Source organism: Balaenoptera musculus, chromosome 8 (assembly GCF_009873245.2).
Source record: "Balaenoptera musculus isolate JJ_BM4_2016_0621 chromosome 8, mBalMus1.pri.v3, whole genome shotgun sequence".
Lineage (NCBI taxonomy): Eukaryota > Metazoa > Chordata > Mammalia > Artiodactyla > Balaenopteridae > Balaenoptera > Balaenoptera musculus.
In genome coordinates this window covers 38,829,816-38,844,584 of record NC_045792.1, presented here as the reverse complement: position 1 = coordinate 38,844,584, position 14,769 = coordinate 38,829,816, and the positions used below count along the sequence as shown (strand labels likewise).

The 14,769-nt window shown below is 45.4% G+C and overlaps 1 protein-coding gene across 1 annotated transcript in view; it reads right to left on the bottom strand.

Moving 5' to 3' along the window:
- Positions 1 to 8,668: 8,668 nt before the first annotated feature.
- Positions 8,669 to 14,769, bottom strand: part of VSTM5 (V-set and transmembrane domain containing 5) — a 31,731-nt gene continuing 25,630 nt past the window's right edge. The window contains 9 exon segments of the mRNA XM_036861203.1: positions 8,669 to 12,085; positions 12,221 to 12,272; positions 12,274 to 12,362; positions 12,476 to 12,517; positions 12,520 to 12,667; positions 12,670 to 12,711; positions 12,713 to 12,730; positions 12,732 to 12,764; positions 12,766 to 12,806. Of these exon segments, the coding sequence (XP_036717098.1) occupies positions 11,925 to 12,085; positions 12,221 to 12,272; positions 12,274 to 12,362; positions 12,476 to 12,517; positions 12,520 to 12,667; positions 12,670 to 12,711; positions 12,713 to 12,730; positions 12,732 to 12,764; positions 12,766 to 12,806 (626 nt within the window). The 3' untranslated portion in view covers positions 8,669 to 11,924.

Below are 14,769 nucleotides of genomic sequence, written 5' to 3'. Positions count from 1 at the left end.
TGTGGATCTGTAAGTTTTTCAATTTCTGGGGGGAATATTTTGGGTTGGACCGTCCATGTCTTGTATAATACATAGTCCAGCCAAAAACACTCCTTGGCTTTGGTCTTCAGGGAGAGTAAGAGTTGCCCCCAAGACTGAGAAAATCCCTTCCCAATAATGGACTGGGGCATTCAGGCATGACAAGGAGCTTGTGAGTTTTAAGACTCTTTCCCCAGGTGCAAGTTAGAGGGGTGGTGGAATGTTTTAATTCTGGCTTTCCTTCAACCCCAACAATAGAGCAGCTTTCAGGGGCAAGGGGCCCAGCAAGAGAAGTCAGGACAGAATAAGTGGCTCCTGTGTCCACTAGAAATTGGACAAGCTTACCTGCCACATCAATGGTCACCCGCAGTTCCTCCCGTGTATGATGACTGTCTTCTCAGGAGCCTTGGGAGGTCCCAGGTCCTGTCAATCAACCACTGCCATGACTGGCATGGGGGAATATCCTCACTCCCTTTGGAGCTGGGGCAGTCCTTCTTCCAGTGGCCCATCGTCTTGCAGAGTGGGCATGGCGTTTTGGGTGTAGGCTGGGGCCTGTTCCCTGAGCATTCCTTGCTCCAGTGTTCAGGACTCCCACAGCTGAAACTCACTCCTTTCCTGGTGGAGGTCTTCTAGGAGTACTTTTGGGGTGACCAGGAAGGAGGTGGCTTAGGTCTCGTCATGACAGCTGCCAAAATCCTGGCTTGTCGTTGTTCCTTCCTTAAATCATGCCGTTCCTTCTTTTCCTCCTCAGTCTGGTTTCTATTGTTAAAAACACTGAAGGCTGTGTCAATAAGAAGGTTGAGAGGGGTTAAGGGCCCCGTGGCAAGCTTTTGAAGCTTCCGACAGATGTAGGGGTTGATTGGCTAAGGAAGTGGGTTGCAAATATAATGTGTCCCTTGAAAATATTTGGGTCTATATTCGTATATTTTCTGAGGGCATCTACCAATCGGGGCTGAAATAGGGCTGGATTTTCATCTTGGCCTTGGATGACCTCTTTAACCTTAACATAGTTAACAGGTTTAATTACGCATCATTTCATCCCTTCAATGAGGCAAAGGATCATGTGATCCCTACTAGTGATAACCAGGCTGGCCTGGTTGATAGTCCCAACTGGGATCCATTAGAGGCACGGCTGTCAGGCCCAAAGGGTATCGATGTGGTTGGGCAACCTGTAATTCATCAGCATATGTTTGAACCTGTGCCCAAATACAGGCCTTTTGCTCACTAGTGCAGCAGTGGGAAAGGACAATATTTACATCCTTCCAGGTAAGGTCAAAGGAGAGAGTCAGTGCCTGGAATTCTTCGGTGAACTGGCCAGGGTCCTCCAAGAATCTGCCTAAGCAGGTGTGGCATTGGTTAAGGTCAGACAAGGAAAAAGGGGCGTGGACTCTGGTAATTCCCTGAGGCCCACCTACTCCTTCCTGAAGGGGGCAAAGAGGCTCTCCTGCATTTCTGGTACGGAAGGGTAAAGAGGCTTATAGGGCGGGGGAGAGGCTGAAGATGGTGGAAGAGTGTTAGGGCTTGGGTCTTCTGTCTGGGGCTCCTGTTCTTCCAGGTGTGCCACTACAGAGGGCTTTTGTGTAGCCTAAATGGGTCCCAGCCGGCCAGGTTCCCTAACCTAAGACTTGCGAAGCTCCGGGTTTTCTCTCAGGGCCATAAGAGCCTGTACATAAGGAACTTCTGTCCCATTTCCCCTGCCTTTTGCAAAAGATGTCTAACTGTAGGATTGGTATTACAGTTGAGGCTCCCATTTGCTGGCCAGGCCTCATCGTCCTCAAGTTTATACTGGGACCAGGCTTCATTACAAAAGAAAATGAGCTTTTCCGTTTTAAAGAATCTTGAGAAAACTTGTCCCAGTGACTCAAGTTGCAACCAAGGGGTGAGTCCTTGGGGATGGAGGAGGTGTTTCCCATCGTTCCTTCAGGGAGAGGGTGCTCCTGTACCAGAGAGAAGCACTAGCATTAGGAGGTCCCATGGGAGCGCTCTAAGACAGGAGTGGTTCCAGGCATCCCCATCCACATAGTCCTGTCGACTTTATCCACAGTGGGGGTTAGCTACTCCCCCATGTGGCGGTCCTGTTGGCACCCAAGTCCTGGGGCCTGTATCCTATCCTGGCGTCTGTGGTACCCAGGATGAGTGACCTTCCTGAAGGTTTCTCTATACAGTCTATAGATTAATTCCTGTGTTCTGGGATATGTTCCCCTGGAATGGACATCCTCATGGCTCTAAGACTTATTTAAGTCCCAGCCTTTTTTCCCTAAAAAGGTGGTAAGTTTCAGAAAACAGGCACTGGCCATTAAGGGAGATGGTTTGTGAGAAAGAAAAAAACTTCTCTTTTCCCTTCCCTTTTGCGGGCAGCACCCCTGGAACCTTGGTGCCATCCTCCCCCTCACCCCCTCCCACACATGCTCTGGCCAGCGGGCAGCGGGGCTGGGTGCAGGGGCTGATATGGCAGCCGAGGCAGAGGCACCGTGACTGTCGTTAGGGGGATAGAGGGCCCCGCAACCCTAGAAGAACTCCCCCAATCACGTGACCCCAGGGAGGCAAGCACGGCAGATACGGGTCATTGCTCAGGCATGTATCCCTGGGGCGTGGCCATGCAGTTTGAGTCGCCTGGCCAGCCCTAACAGGGCGTGGTGGCAGTGGGGTCAGGGTGGACTCTGGAGGGGGCCGGACAAACGCCAGGAGGCAGGTGGTGAACGATGGTCCCACCACCGTGAGGCCCAACCACGTGGGGAGGAACCATCCCCCTCCTAATACCTGGGGGTATACGCACAGACAGCCTACTGCTTGAGGGAGCTCCCGAAGGGATTGCAGCCGCTGTAATCATGGCACAAACTCTAAGTAAGGTTGTATTCCATATTTTTACACAATTGGACCTGTTAACAGTTAATTAAATGGTGGATGAGGCAAACCCAGAAGGCAAAGATCCTGTGGTTCAGGTCCCTAGATGTCTGAAGATGACTGGCAGTAAGGCTGTGCCTCTCAAGCCCAAGGGAGGTGAGAGGCTAAGTCCAAAAAGGCGACAGAGAGTAAGATAGCAAAAGAGAGAGAGTAAGGGAGAGAGTAGGAGAGAATGGGAGAGTAATGGTGGGAAATAAGGTAGTCCCTCTCAAGCGCAAGGGAGGCGAGAGGCTGAGGCTTACCGAATTCTCCTGGCTGGCTCACCAAAATGTTCCCAGTGAATCTGAGGTTCTTGCTTCGTTCTAAAAGAATTCAGAGATGAAGTGATAGGTAAGAAGTGGAGTGTGGACCATCTCAGAAGATGAGAGGCCTTGGGAGAAACACACTCCACAGACAGAGCGCAGGCCATCTCAGAAGGCAAGAGAGGGCCCCAAAATATGGTGTGGTTAGTTTTTATGGGCTGGGTAATTTCATAGGCTAATGAGTGGGAGGATTATTCCAATTATTTGGGGGAAAGGGGCAGAGATTTCCAGGAATTGGGCCACTGCCCGCTTTTTGGTCTTTTATGGCCTTTTATGGTTAGCCTCAGAACCGTCATGGTGCTGGTGGGTGTGTCATTTAGCATGCTAATATATTACAATGAGCATATAATGAGGCTCAAGGTCCATTGGAAATCGAATCTCCTGCCATCTTGGATCTAGTGAGTTCTAACCAGTTTTTGTCATGCCTATGGCCATGTCATTCTTTTAATGGTTGTGCCCTGTCCCCTTCCCTCTTGTTTCAATAAGAGATTTAGCCTTATGGGCCTTTTGGTGGCACTATAAATGATCTATAAGTAATCTGTAGCTTTCAATTTTTAAAAGATACCTTTCTAATAATTTATGACTAAAGTAACTTTTAAAAAGTCCTTTGTATTTCTCTACATTTTTTCTTTTAAAAGATATAGAGTTTGTAAGCCATAAAATACCTAACACCTTTCTGTTTCTGTTTGCTTTTTTTCCTCCTGATCAAGGTACTACATCTTTCTACCCATGGAAATGGAAAGATTGGTATGAATCTGCAGTTATTTTAAAAATTTCTGTGCTTCATAAGTTATGGTGGACCAAAAGTTGCCTTAGCTAATTTTGCTAAGCTAATCTGTACATTTCTACTCACATAAGGAGTCTTTTAAGAAGGCTCACACTGCAGTACAGTGATTCTCAAGCTTTCACCAAAGGAAATTTTTTTTTTGTTTTTTTAAAAAAAAATTTCCATCCATTGCAGATTGATACTTTGGTAAAATACAATAAAAATTAATTACTAGAAAAATTTTGAGATACAAAATAAAAGCCCCATCTATTATAATAGACATAAAATGGCTGTCAAATATAAAAATGTTTGAATGTTTTATTTTCTGTTTCTATGATTATCTTGTCATAAACCAGTAAAAGGACCACACTCTGAGTAGAGCTGATAAGAATACACACACAGACATTACCACCTGCTCATCTACACTTCATCTGAGTGGACCAGGATAACTGAAGACCAACAGGATCTCCAAATGCCTTCCTGTCTGCATTATCTTAAGTCACTGTTTACAGAATAGCCACTTCCCACTTGAAGAATAGTGAAAACTAAAGTAAATATGGGGGAAATGGCAGGAAGCTCAGTTGCTGCGGCAGCAACTCTACATTTTCCAGCTTAATGTTTCAACCTGAATGACCTGGAGTTGGAAGGATGTGCTGTGGAATTTGGGAGAGAGGCTAGAAGAAAACCAATTAGTCCCTCACCAAGTATTTAACAGGCTGGCAAAGGAGCTGTGTTGGAATGTTGGCTCTACGTCTGCTCAGCTGTGTCTGCTTGGCAGGGTTACCTTCTCTGAAGCTGTTTCCATGTATATAAAATGGGGACAAGGATGCCTCTGGTAACCGCAGCGGTGGTTCAAAGGTTTCAATATGGTTGGTAATGGATGTTAAATTCTAAAGTGTTGTGCGAATATAAAGCATTAAGCAACTCTTTTCTAAAAGTTGAGCTAATTAGAAGTTGGAAAAATGGTTAAGACATCAGCTTTATGTTTGTTTATCATTAGGAGAAAATGTCCTATATTTGTCCTATAAATGTCCTATGTCCTATATTTGTCCTATAAATGTCCTATGTCCTATATTCAAATTTACAGATGGTAAAGACAGGGAGTGCATTTGTGGGTGGAAGATTTGTTTTCTCTAGTTTATTTTTAAAGTCATTCTCTGTGGTTGAACTCTCTCTACACCCTCTCTCTTGGTTTTTCATTCACTTTCACTTTCCTACTCCTGTTCTTTGTTGATACCTTAAATACTTGGAGCTAAATTCAAGTCTCTGAATCTCACTTTAGGATGGGAACTAAGAGGAAGTTCACCATGGAGAAACCCTGTCTCTTCGAAGCAGCAAACAAAGTGACATAAGTGCTACTCAAAAGTCAGTGACCAGAGCTGGGTCTTTGCTTTAAAGTTTGCTGTTTCCTATCTGCAAGTTCACTTCCAGAAATTTATCCTATAGACATACTTCACAAAGATCATTGTGTAAGGATTATCAAGGAGGTCTGTAAAAGTGAAAAACTGAGACCAATCTAAACATCTGAAAGAATGACTAAAATTATGCTAGAGGGGTCCCAGACGCAGGCACTCATTTTTACTTCTCTAATAGTTGAGCTCAAATGGCCAAGGAGTTTTTCTACTCCCGGTATTCTGGCTTCCCTAGCTTATGCACCAGAAAAACTTCCATGTTATACTGTCTTTGTTTCCCTATTTACTGATTGTGAGCTTTGTAGAACAGACTATACTTGGCCTGAAATTTGGTAGATGAGGGAGAAGTTTGAGATAGAAAAGTAACGTACAATCTGGAAAACTTCCTGATAACTTAGTGAGTATACCAAGGAGATTAGGCCAGTGGCAGAATCTCTTCTTCCACTCGATTCTATTCACGGCTTCTCTTTTAACCTTCTTTACATGTAGTCCCATCCCGATCCCCTTGAGACCCAAAGAGGCAGTAAGAGAGAGCTCTGATCGGTGGTAACAAGCCTAACGGAATCATATATTTACCCTTTAAAACTTCACCATCTGATTTCTTTGCCAGAACACCATGAAATCAAAGTGGTATTCCTGATAATCTCATGTTGACCGGGAATTCTAACTGGCATTTATGTATTGTTATTGAATAAAAAACAGGAAACTGAATTATTATTTAATAAGTTCACTTTGTTTAGTAAGAAAAAGTCTTTTCAAACCATGAGGTACCTGAGGGAAAAGTACTTTCTAGCATATTTAGGGACAGAACTGCCTGAACAACCAGGAGTCTTGCATCAAAAGAATTTAACCTACATGTGGGTGCACTTGATAAGGTCAAATCTGAAGCTAAATCTTTTGATTTTACATTAATAGGGCTCTTTCTCCCTCTCCCAACATTCAATCTTTGCTAAACTTTACATAAAACTCACCAATATTATAAAACATTCAAAAAAACAAACAACCCAATCAAAAAATGGGCTGAAGACCTAAATAAATTTCTTTAAAGAAAACATACCAATGGCCAACAGGCACATGAAAAGGTGCTTAACATCGCTAATTATTAGAGAAATGCAAATGAAAACTACAATGACGTATCACCTCACACCTGTCAGAAGGGCCATTATCAAAAAGTCTACAAATAATAAATGCTGGAGAGGGTGTGGCAAAAAGGAAACCCTCCTACACTGTTGATGGGAATGTAAATTAATACAGCCACTATGGAGAACAGTATGGAGGTTCTTTAAAAAACTAAAATTAGAGCTACCATATGATCCAGCAATCCCAATCCTGGGCATATACCTGAAGAAAACCAAAATTCAAAAAGATACATGCACCCCAATGTTCATTGCAGCACTACTTACAAAAGCCAAGACATGAAAGCAACCTAAATGTCCATCAATAGATGAGTGGATAAAGAAGATATGGTGTATATATATATATATATACACACACACACACACACACACATACACACACACACATGCACACACATACACACAATGGAATATTACTCAGCCGTAAAAAAAGAATGAAATAATGCCATTTGCAGCAACATGGAAGGACCTAGAGATTATCATACTAAGTGAAGTAAGTCAGAGAAAGACAAATATCATATGATATCACTTATTTGTGAAATCTAAAAATATACAAATGAACTTATTTACAAAGCAGAAACAGACTTCAGACATAGAAAACAATTTTATGGTTACCAAAAGGGAAGGCAGGGAGGGGGGGGTTGATAAATTAGGAGTTTGGGATTAACATATACACACTACTGGGAATTCCCTGGCAGTCCAGTGGTTAGGGCTCCACGCTTCCACTGCAGGGGGCACGGGTTCAGTCCCTGATTGGGGAACTAAGCTCCCACAAGCTGTGCAGCACAGCAAAAACAAAGAAGAAAAAAAACATATACACACTACTATATATAAAATAGGTAAACAACAAGGACCTACTGTATAGCACAGGGAACTATATACAATATCTTGTAATACCCTATTGTGGAAAAGAATCTGAAAAAGAATATATATGTATATAACTGAATCACTTTGCTGTACACTTGAAACTAACACAACATTGTAAATCAACTATATTTCAAAAAAATTTTTTTAATATTATAAAACATTGAATTTCCTGAAAGAGGAAGAGATCCATAGGTGATGGAGTTATGCACCTTAGTTAACAACAGGAAGCCATCTTGGTTGAAGGAACAAGTCTGATGTGATAGGAAGATTGCCCAAGATATTTATTTTTGTATATACCATTTGAAATAAAAATTTTTCAGTGAACAAACAGTTACAATGTATCCATGCTATGAATTGCATTGTGGAGGCAATAAGAATATTTAGGAATAGGTAGAGACATGAAATAATGCCCAAGAAACATTAAGGGAGAACAAGCAAGTTGTAGGGTAATGTGTATAATAGAATCCCATTTGCCTAAAAAGAAAATAGATTAAATATGTATATTGTGGTTCATGTATATATAGACAGATATTTTCATATATGCATGAGCAAGTCTAGAAGGATACACCTGAATTTAACTATTGCATAGGAAAAAAGGAGAGAGAACTTTTACTTTTTACTTTAGATATGGACTCCAATATCATTTTAATTTTAAAGAACGATTCAACCCCTTTGTCATTAAACCAAACACCCACCTAATGTTGAAAATGCAGTGGAAGGACTTCCCTGGTGGTCCAGTATCTAAGACTCCCAATGCAGGGGGCCCGGGTTGGATCCCTGGTCAGGGAACAACTAGATCCCACGTGCCGCAACTAAAAGTTCGCATGCTGCAAATAAAAATCCCGCGTGCCGCAGCTAAGACCTGGCGTAGCCAAATAAATAAATAAATAAATATTTTTTAAATAAATAAAGGCAGTGGAGATATCACTTACATGTGGAATCTAATTGAAAAATGATACAAATGAACTTATTTACAAAAGAGAAACAGACTCACAGATCTCAAAATCAAACTTATGGTTACCAAAGGGGAAACATGGGGGGAAGGGATAAATTAGGAGATTGGGATTAACATATACACACTACTATATATAAAATAGATAACTAATAAGGACCTACTGTATAGCACAGGGAACACTACTCAGTATTCTCTAATAACCTATATGGGAAAAGAATCTGAAAAACAATGGAGATATATATATATATATATAACTGATATATAACATTCACTTTGCTGTACACCTGAAACTAACACAACATTGTAAATCAACTACACTCCAATAAAAAAATTTTTTTTAATAAAAAAAAATTAAATTAAAATAAAAGGCAGTGGAAATAGTGGACTCAGTATCCATGTTCTCAGGGTTTGGAAAAGCTGACAGTGGGGATGGGTTATGGGTGTGCAGAGAGGTGCGTGTGCTGGAGACTCGCACTGTCCCTTAACAGAAGCTGAGCTCTGGATCGACACACTATCAACTACCACAGGGATTTGCTCTGCTTTCAGTAAACTGGAGGCATCTGAGGCTTCCCTGAAAACTGGGCAGAAGAAACATGCTGGACATATAAAGGCTGATGACCGAGAGAGGGTTTCCCTTTCCCAGTCTCCCTCCCGTGTCGTCAAAGGGGGCTGTATTTGCGTCTGGGCCCTGGGGTTTCACCCCATCACATTTGGTTCTCTCGGTTCCATCTCTAACATTCTATTCTGCCACGTCTTCTCTGCCTCGTTAAAGTTATCTAGCCTTTCCAAACCCTATCCTCTCTCAGGGCTTGTTTCTACAGCCCTGCACTGAGCAAGATATCCTGAAACCTTCTTATCTCTCACTGCTTTGGCTCCTCAGCTTTGTTGTGGTACCATTTCAAATCAGAGCAAGCGTGACGTCCTGTGGAGCATTTAGCATCTCATGCGGGCTCCAGAGGACAGGGGTGCTCTGATTCAGCAATCCTTGCATACCTGGAACACCATGAAATGAGAAAGAACAGTGTGTCCCTTTTGGGTTTCTAAGATCACAATCTCTGAGAGGACATTCTGTCGACAAAGCACGTAAGTTCTGGCGTCTTATGCACCGTTGAACGAGGTGATAACAACTGCCACATCCTCGTTTCAGCCCCTTGTAGAAGCAGGAGGACTCTATTGAATCACAAGTCAATTCCGGAAGCCAAAAACTTCAATTAGTCTTCTGGTTACAATACAGGGAGAATAATGGCGCTAATGAAGTGTGGCTTTTCTGAATTGCTGAAGAATGTTTATGGTTAGAATCAATGTGATCAATTCCATTGTCATGAAAAAAACCTGTCAGGTCCCTGGCTGTGGCTGAGGGTTTTGCTTCTGTCTACATGTGATGGAACCTCTCCAGGGCCTCTGAGTTCTCCGAGGGATGGGCTCACACACAAAGGACCAGAGCTTTGTTTGCAGGTTTTATTTCAGTCTTAAAATGGTTTTTTTTTTTTATCCCTCACAGCTTGAAACATAACTTATAGTTTAACATGTTCAGTGGCTAAACCTCTATGATTTAATGTTTTCTTTTTTAAAAAATAGACAAAACCCCCAGGCTCAAGAATCAAAGAACTTTCCACAGGAATATTCAAGATGGGGGGAGCTTAAAGTGCAAAATAAAGACACGGAAAGCTGAGGGGAATAACCTTTCATGAAGATTTGGGGCAGGGCGGGGCAACTAGATTTTAATTTACATCGGGTTTGTGCCTCTCGCTGGGTCTTCTTTCCATCTCTCCTTTTATTACAAAGATTACCACCCCTGACTTCTCATAAGCTGAGAGGTAGATTTCTGGAAAGCAGGTAGTGTCAACGAGGACAGAGGCTCTAGCAGCTACCAGATCCCAGTCCGGTTTTCCTGCTGATGGGTGTGAAAAAGGACGAAGAAATGATCAGATTATCCTTGACCCTCTCTGGCACTTATCCTGCTTCTTTGCGGCACTGGAGACCAGTATAAGAAACCCACTCCTTCATGGCATAGGTCTGGTTCCCCTGATTGCTGTCCAGGGAAAAGGGTGCAGGTGTGTGTGTGTGTTACACATGTGTCCAGGAGGTGGCCTGAGGTGAGACCCTTCTGTGTGTCACATTACTTAGGCTACAAATCGGTCGTGTAGATCACTGCTCTCTCACCTTCTGAGTCAAGTAGTGCCTTTGGAGCTCTGCTCTAGATCACTGACAGCCCCAAAAGATCCCTTCCTGAAACCCGGATTCAGTATTCGGGAAAAGCCTCATACTAACGTCTCCAGGTAACTTCTGGAAAAGATGTTGACACTGGGGACTTGAAGAGAGGCAGAAGAAGAGAATGTTCTAGCTCTCCTTCATGTTTGTGTGGGTAAATTTGCAGTGAGGGCTGGGGACACAGCTACTAAGCTCACATTCCACCAATAATTGGATGGTACCTTTGATCTGTAGCTAAGAATGTTGGAGAGGGAAAAGAGAATGGAAGATAAATTCATGCCTGCTTTAGAGCTTGCCGAAAGGAAGCTGGGATGGAGAAACTCAGGCAAACGCGGTGGCCAACAACTTGAGAGAGCAACGGCCAAGGTCGGCTGTGATCCAGTCCCCACTTTCACCTGGGGCCCCAATACCCCAGGGTGTTTTACATTTTCCAGGACTCAGCATAGTGCTTATTGCTTTCTAGGCTCTGGAAGATTCCTCATGCTTTCCTTCCATTGCTCGGAGTGCTCTGTGCTACTGTGGGCCTCACGTGATACCCTGAGGGTGAGGTAGGTGCGGGCCAAGTGTTCCTCAGCCCAGTTGGGAGCAAGCAAGGCTCTGACTTGACAGGAAGTGTGAGTGGCTGAGGGGGACAGATTTGAACCCCGCGCTGACTTTCCAGTTGTCCCTCCCACCGTGCAGGCCCAGCCTTCACACAGGTAGTGTCACCCAGCTTGTCAGGGGGCCATTTGGAAGCCAGACTCTGCCCATGGTGGAGATGAACTGTTTTCCTCACACTGGCCTACACTGGGGCCATAGAAGGGAAAAAATCTAATCAACGTTGGAGTAAGAGAGAAAGAGAAAGAGAATTTTCTCCCTATTCCTTGTTCCCAATGCTGGTCCCTGTGGAACAAATTAAGCTCTTCTCCCTAAAGCTCCAGGCCACGGAGCGGGGGGGGGGGGGCGGGTCCTCTCCCTGCTTTGAGCAGGTGCTCTAATGCCTCAGCTCTCACAATAGCTCCCACAGCAGAGGGCTGAAGGAGGCCACAGGCAGAGGAGACCGGAGCACAGACAGCTTGCTCTGGTGCTGGCTGCACACTTGATCCGGAAATACTCTGGCCTCTGGTACGGGGACCCCTCCAACGGCCATCCCCCCGCCAGAGCAGAGCGTAGTGAGGAAGCAGCCAGGGCCTGCACGGGACCACTGCTGACGCGTCCACACGGCCGGGAGCCGCAGCAAGCACAGCTGTGGCTCAGAGCCTGCCACCCCTCTCCTCTTTGGACTCCATGCCGCTGGAACTGCCTTTATCCAATCCAGAGTCCGGCTCCAGGCAGTCAACATCAGTCAACCTCCTGTCAAAATCCAGCTGTCCATCAGGAACCAGTGTGTGGCACAAGAGGCTTGGGGTGGGACCGGCCGTGTTTGCCCCCTTTCGTTGGGGAGATAAAGTTTTCCTCTGGAGGTAGAATGTCACTGGGCCCAGCCTTGGCTAACACTCCACAATCTTGCAGCTCGATCTCCTCCGTTGTGCTTTCTGCAAAGCAAAAGGACACATCATGAGTTTGCCAGTCGGCCGGGGGCCGGTTTCTTGGTGAGAACAAGATGTGACAAGGGCCACCTTTGGCCATCCAAGCCACGAATCGACTATCACAAGGGCCCAGCGAATTACCTTTGAGCTTGTGTCTTCTCTTCCTCTGGAATTTATCGCCACACTTATTACAAAACCCACATGAGGCTGATTAACACTGCAGCCACGGCAGCGAGAAGAGCAAGGAAGACAGCGACAAAGTGGAGGTCTTCATAGAGGATCTCTACGGGGCGGGGGGAGGGGAGGGGGAGATAACGTCTCTTTTAATATCATGAAGTCGGCCTCGCACACTCACAGTCCTGAGAGGGCGCCGGGGGCCCCTGGGGGGTGTCTTACCCGACACATGCAGCACGATGGTGCCAAACTGACTGCTCCCAGGCGCTCGGTCACCGTGATGACGTATTAGCCGGAATCCCTCACACCCCACACTGAAAGCCTGGATGGAGCCATTGTCGAGGTGCAGACCCTGTCCTTGTGGCTTTGGGCGATGTTGGCCTGAGTCCCTGGCTTCCACTCCCACGATCTTCTGCACTCCCCCAGTTGGACGTATACTTCCATTCGATAGTGGGGATTGCCATGGCAGGAGTATGCAAACCGAGAGCAGGATGTCCTCTGCCACCGTGGCCATTGATGGCTGCCTGGGGAATGTACAGGGACACGCCCTGACCTGCGGGATGGAGTGCTAGACTTAGCGCCACTCATATGGACTCACAGTGAAGTGAACTTCTATAACACATTCATTTATTTAGCACGTATTTATTGAGTGCCTGTTACATGCCAGGCTCTCTTCTAGGTTCCAATGCTGATGCCACAATGGTGAATGTCATGGACTGAATGTTTGTATCCGCCCCCCCCACCTCCCAATTTCTATGTTGAAGCCCTAACCCCCCAGTGTGGCTGTATTTGGAGATGGGGTCTCTAAGGAAGTAATTAGGGTTAAATGAGGTCATAAGGGTGGGGCCCTGCTCCAGTTGGATGTCTTTTTTTTTTTTTCCTGCCGTGCCGAATGGCATGTGGGATCTTAGTTCCCCGACCAGGGATCGAACCTGACTCCCCTTAACTGGAAGTGTGGAGTCTTAACCACTGGACAGCCAGGGAAGTCCCCTGGATTGGTGTCTTCATAAGAAAAGTCTCTCTCTCTCTCTCATTCTCCCTCTCTCTCTCATGGGCACATATGGAGAAAGGACCATTTGAGGTCACAGTGAGAAAGCAGCTGACTACAAGCCAGGAAGAGAGTTCTTCTCGGAAACCAAACCCTGCCAGAACCTTGATCTTGGACTTTCCAGCGTCCAAACTGTGCGAAAATAAATTTCTGTTGCTTAAGGCCCCCAGTCTGTGGTATTTTATTATGGCAGCCCAAGCTAGGACACTGAACAAAACACAAGGTTACTATTCACTATTCCCTAGAGCTTTCATTGTATAAGGGAGACACACAAGGGTTAAATAAACCCATGAGATCATTTTAGATAACAAGTGCTTTAAAGATAATAAAATAGGGTACTAGTGGTGGGTAGGGTACACAACATGAGACAGGATGGTCAGAGAGGACCTCGCTGAGAAAATGAACTGGGACCCAAACGACAGGGAGGATGAGGAGGGAGCCACGCAAAGACACATGTTTCAGGCAGAGGGAACAACTACAAAGAGTGAGGTGAGAGTGAACTGGTATGTCTGAGGGACAGAAAGAAGGCCAGAACGCAGAATGCAGGGAGCCATGGGGCGAGTTCAGGAGACAAGGCTGGAGAGCTAGGCAGGACTTGGGTCATGACGTTGAGAGTCAGGGGTGGGTTTTACTCAAGGGTGATGGGAAGCCATAGGAAGGCTTAGGTGGGAAGGTGACATTCTCCATTAAGCTTGAGAGAGTCCGCTGTGGAGAACGTCTGGGGGTGAGGGGGCCAGAGTGGAGGCAGGAAGAACAGTCAGGTGGCTGCCGCAGAGACTAGATAAGAGACGGAGACATAGCCTTGGAGAGAGTGAAAGGTGGTCTGATTTAGGATGCATTTGAAAGTAAAGAGGACAGAACATGCCGATAACTAGCCGTGGCAGTGGGCGAGGCAAAGAGGCATCAAGCCGAGATTTCTGCATGAGTGTGTGGATGAACAGTAGAGCCACTGGCTAAGATCGTATATGTCATGAAATATTTTATTACGTAGGTACCATGCACAGGCCCTGCGCTAACTGCTTTACACACGCCACGTCATTAAAGTGTCACACAACCCACTACAATTCCATCAAGGATATAAGAAACTTCAGTGTCAACAGGATTAAGTAGCTTGTCCAAGTTGACCCTGCAAGGCTGAGATTCACACAAGGGCTGCTGACTCCAAAGGTCAGATATTTAACCCTATGCTCAAGTCAAAGGTCAGTGGTTGGCAGTTCAGGGCACAGAAGGTGACAAATCCCCTCCACCTCCACCCTCCCCACACAGAGAACAGTCAGGGCTGGCTGGAGATTGGATAGTGAATAGGGCAGGATTCAAGCTGGAGCCCATGCCTCTGTTTCCACCGCTACTTCCTGTTTAGCCCCTCACTCTTTGGGTGCCCAGTTGCCCCAGGGCCCCTGCTGTGTGGCTCCAGGTAACCACGCCTGTTACTTTTCCAGACTTTTCTCATTGTCCTCTCCCATCCCCA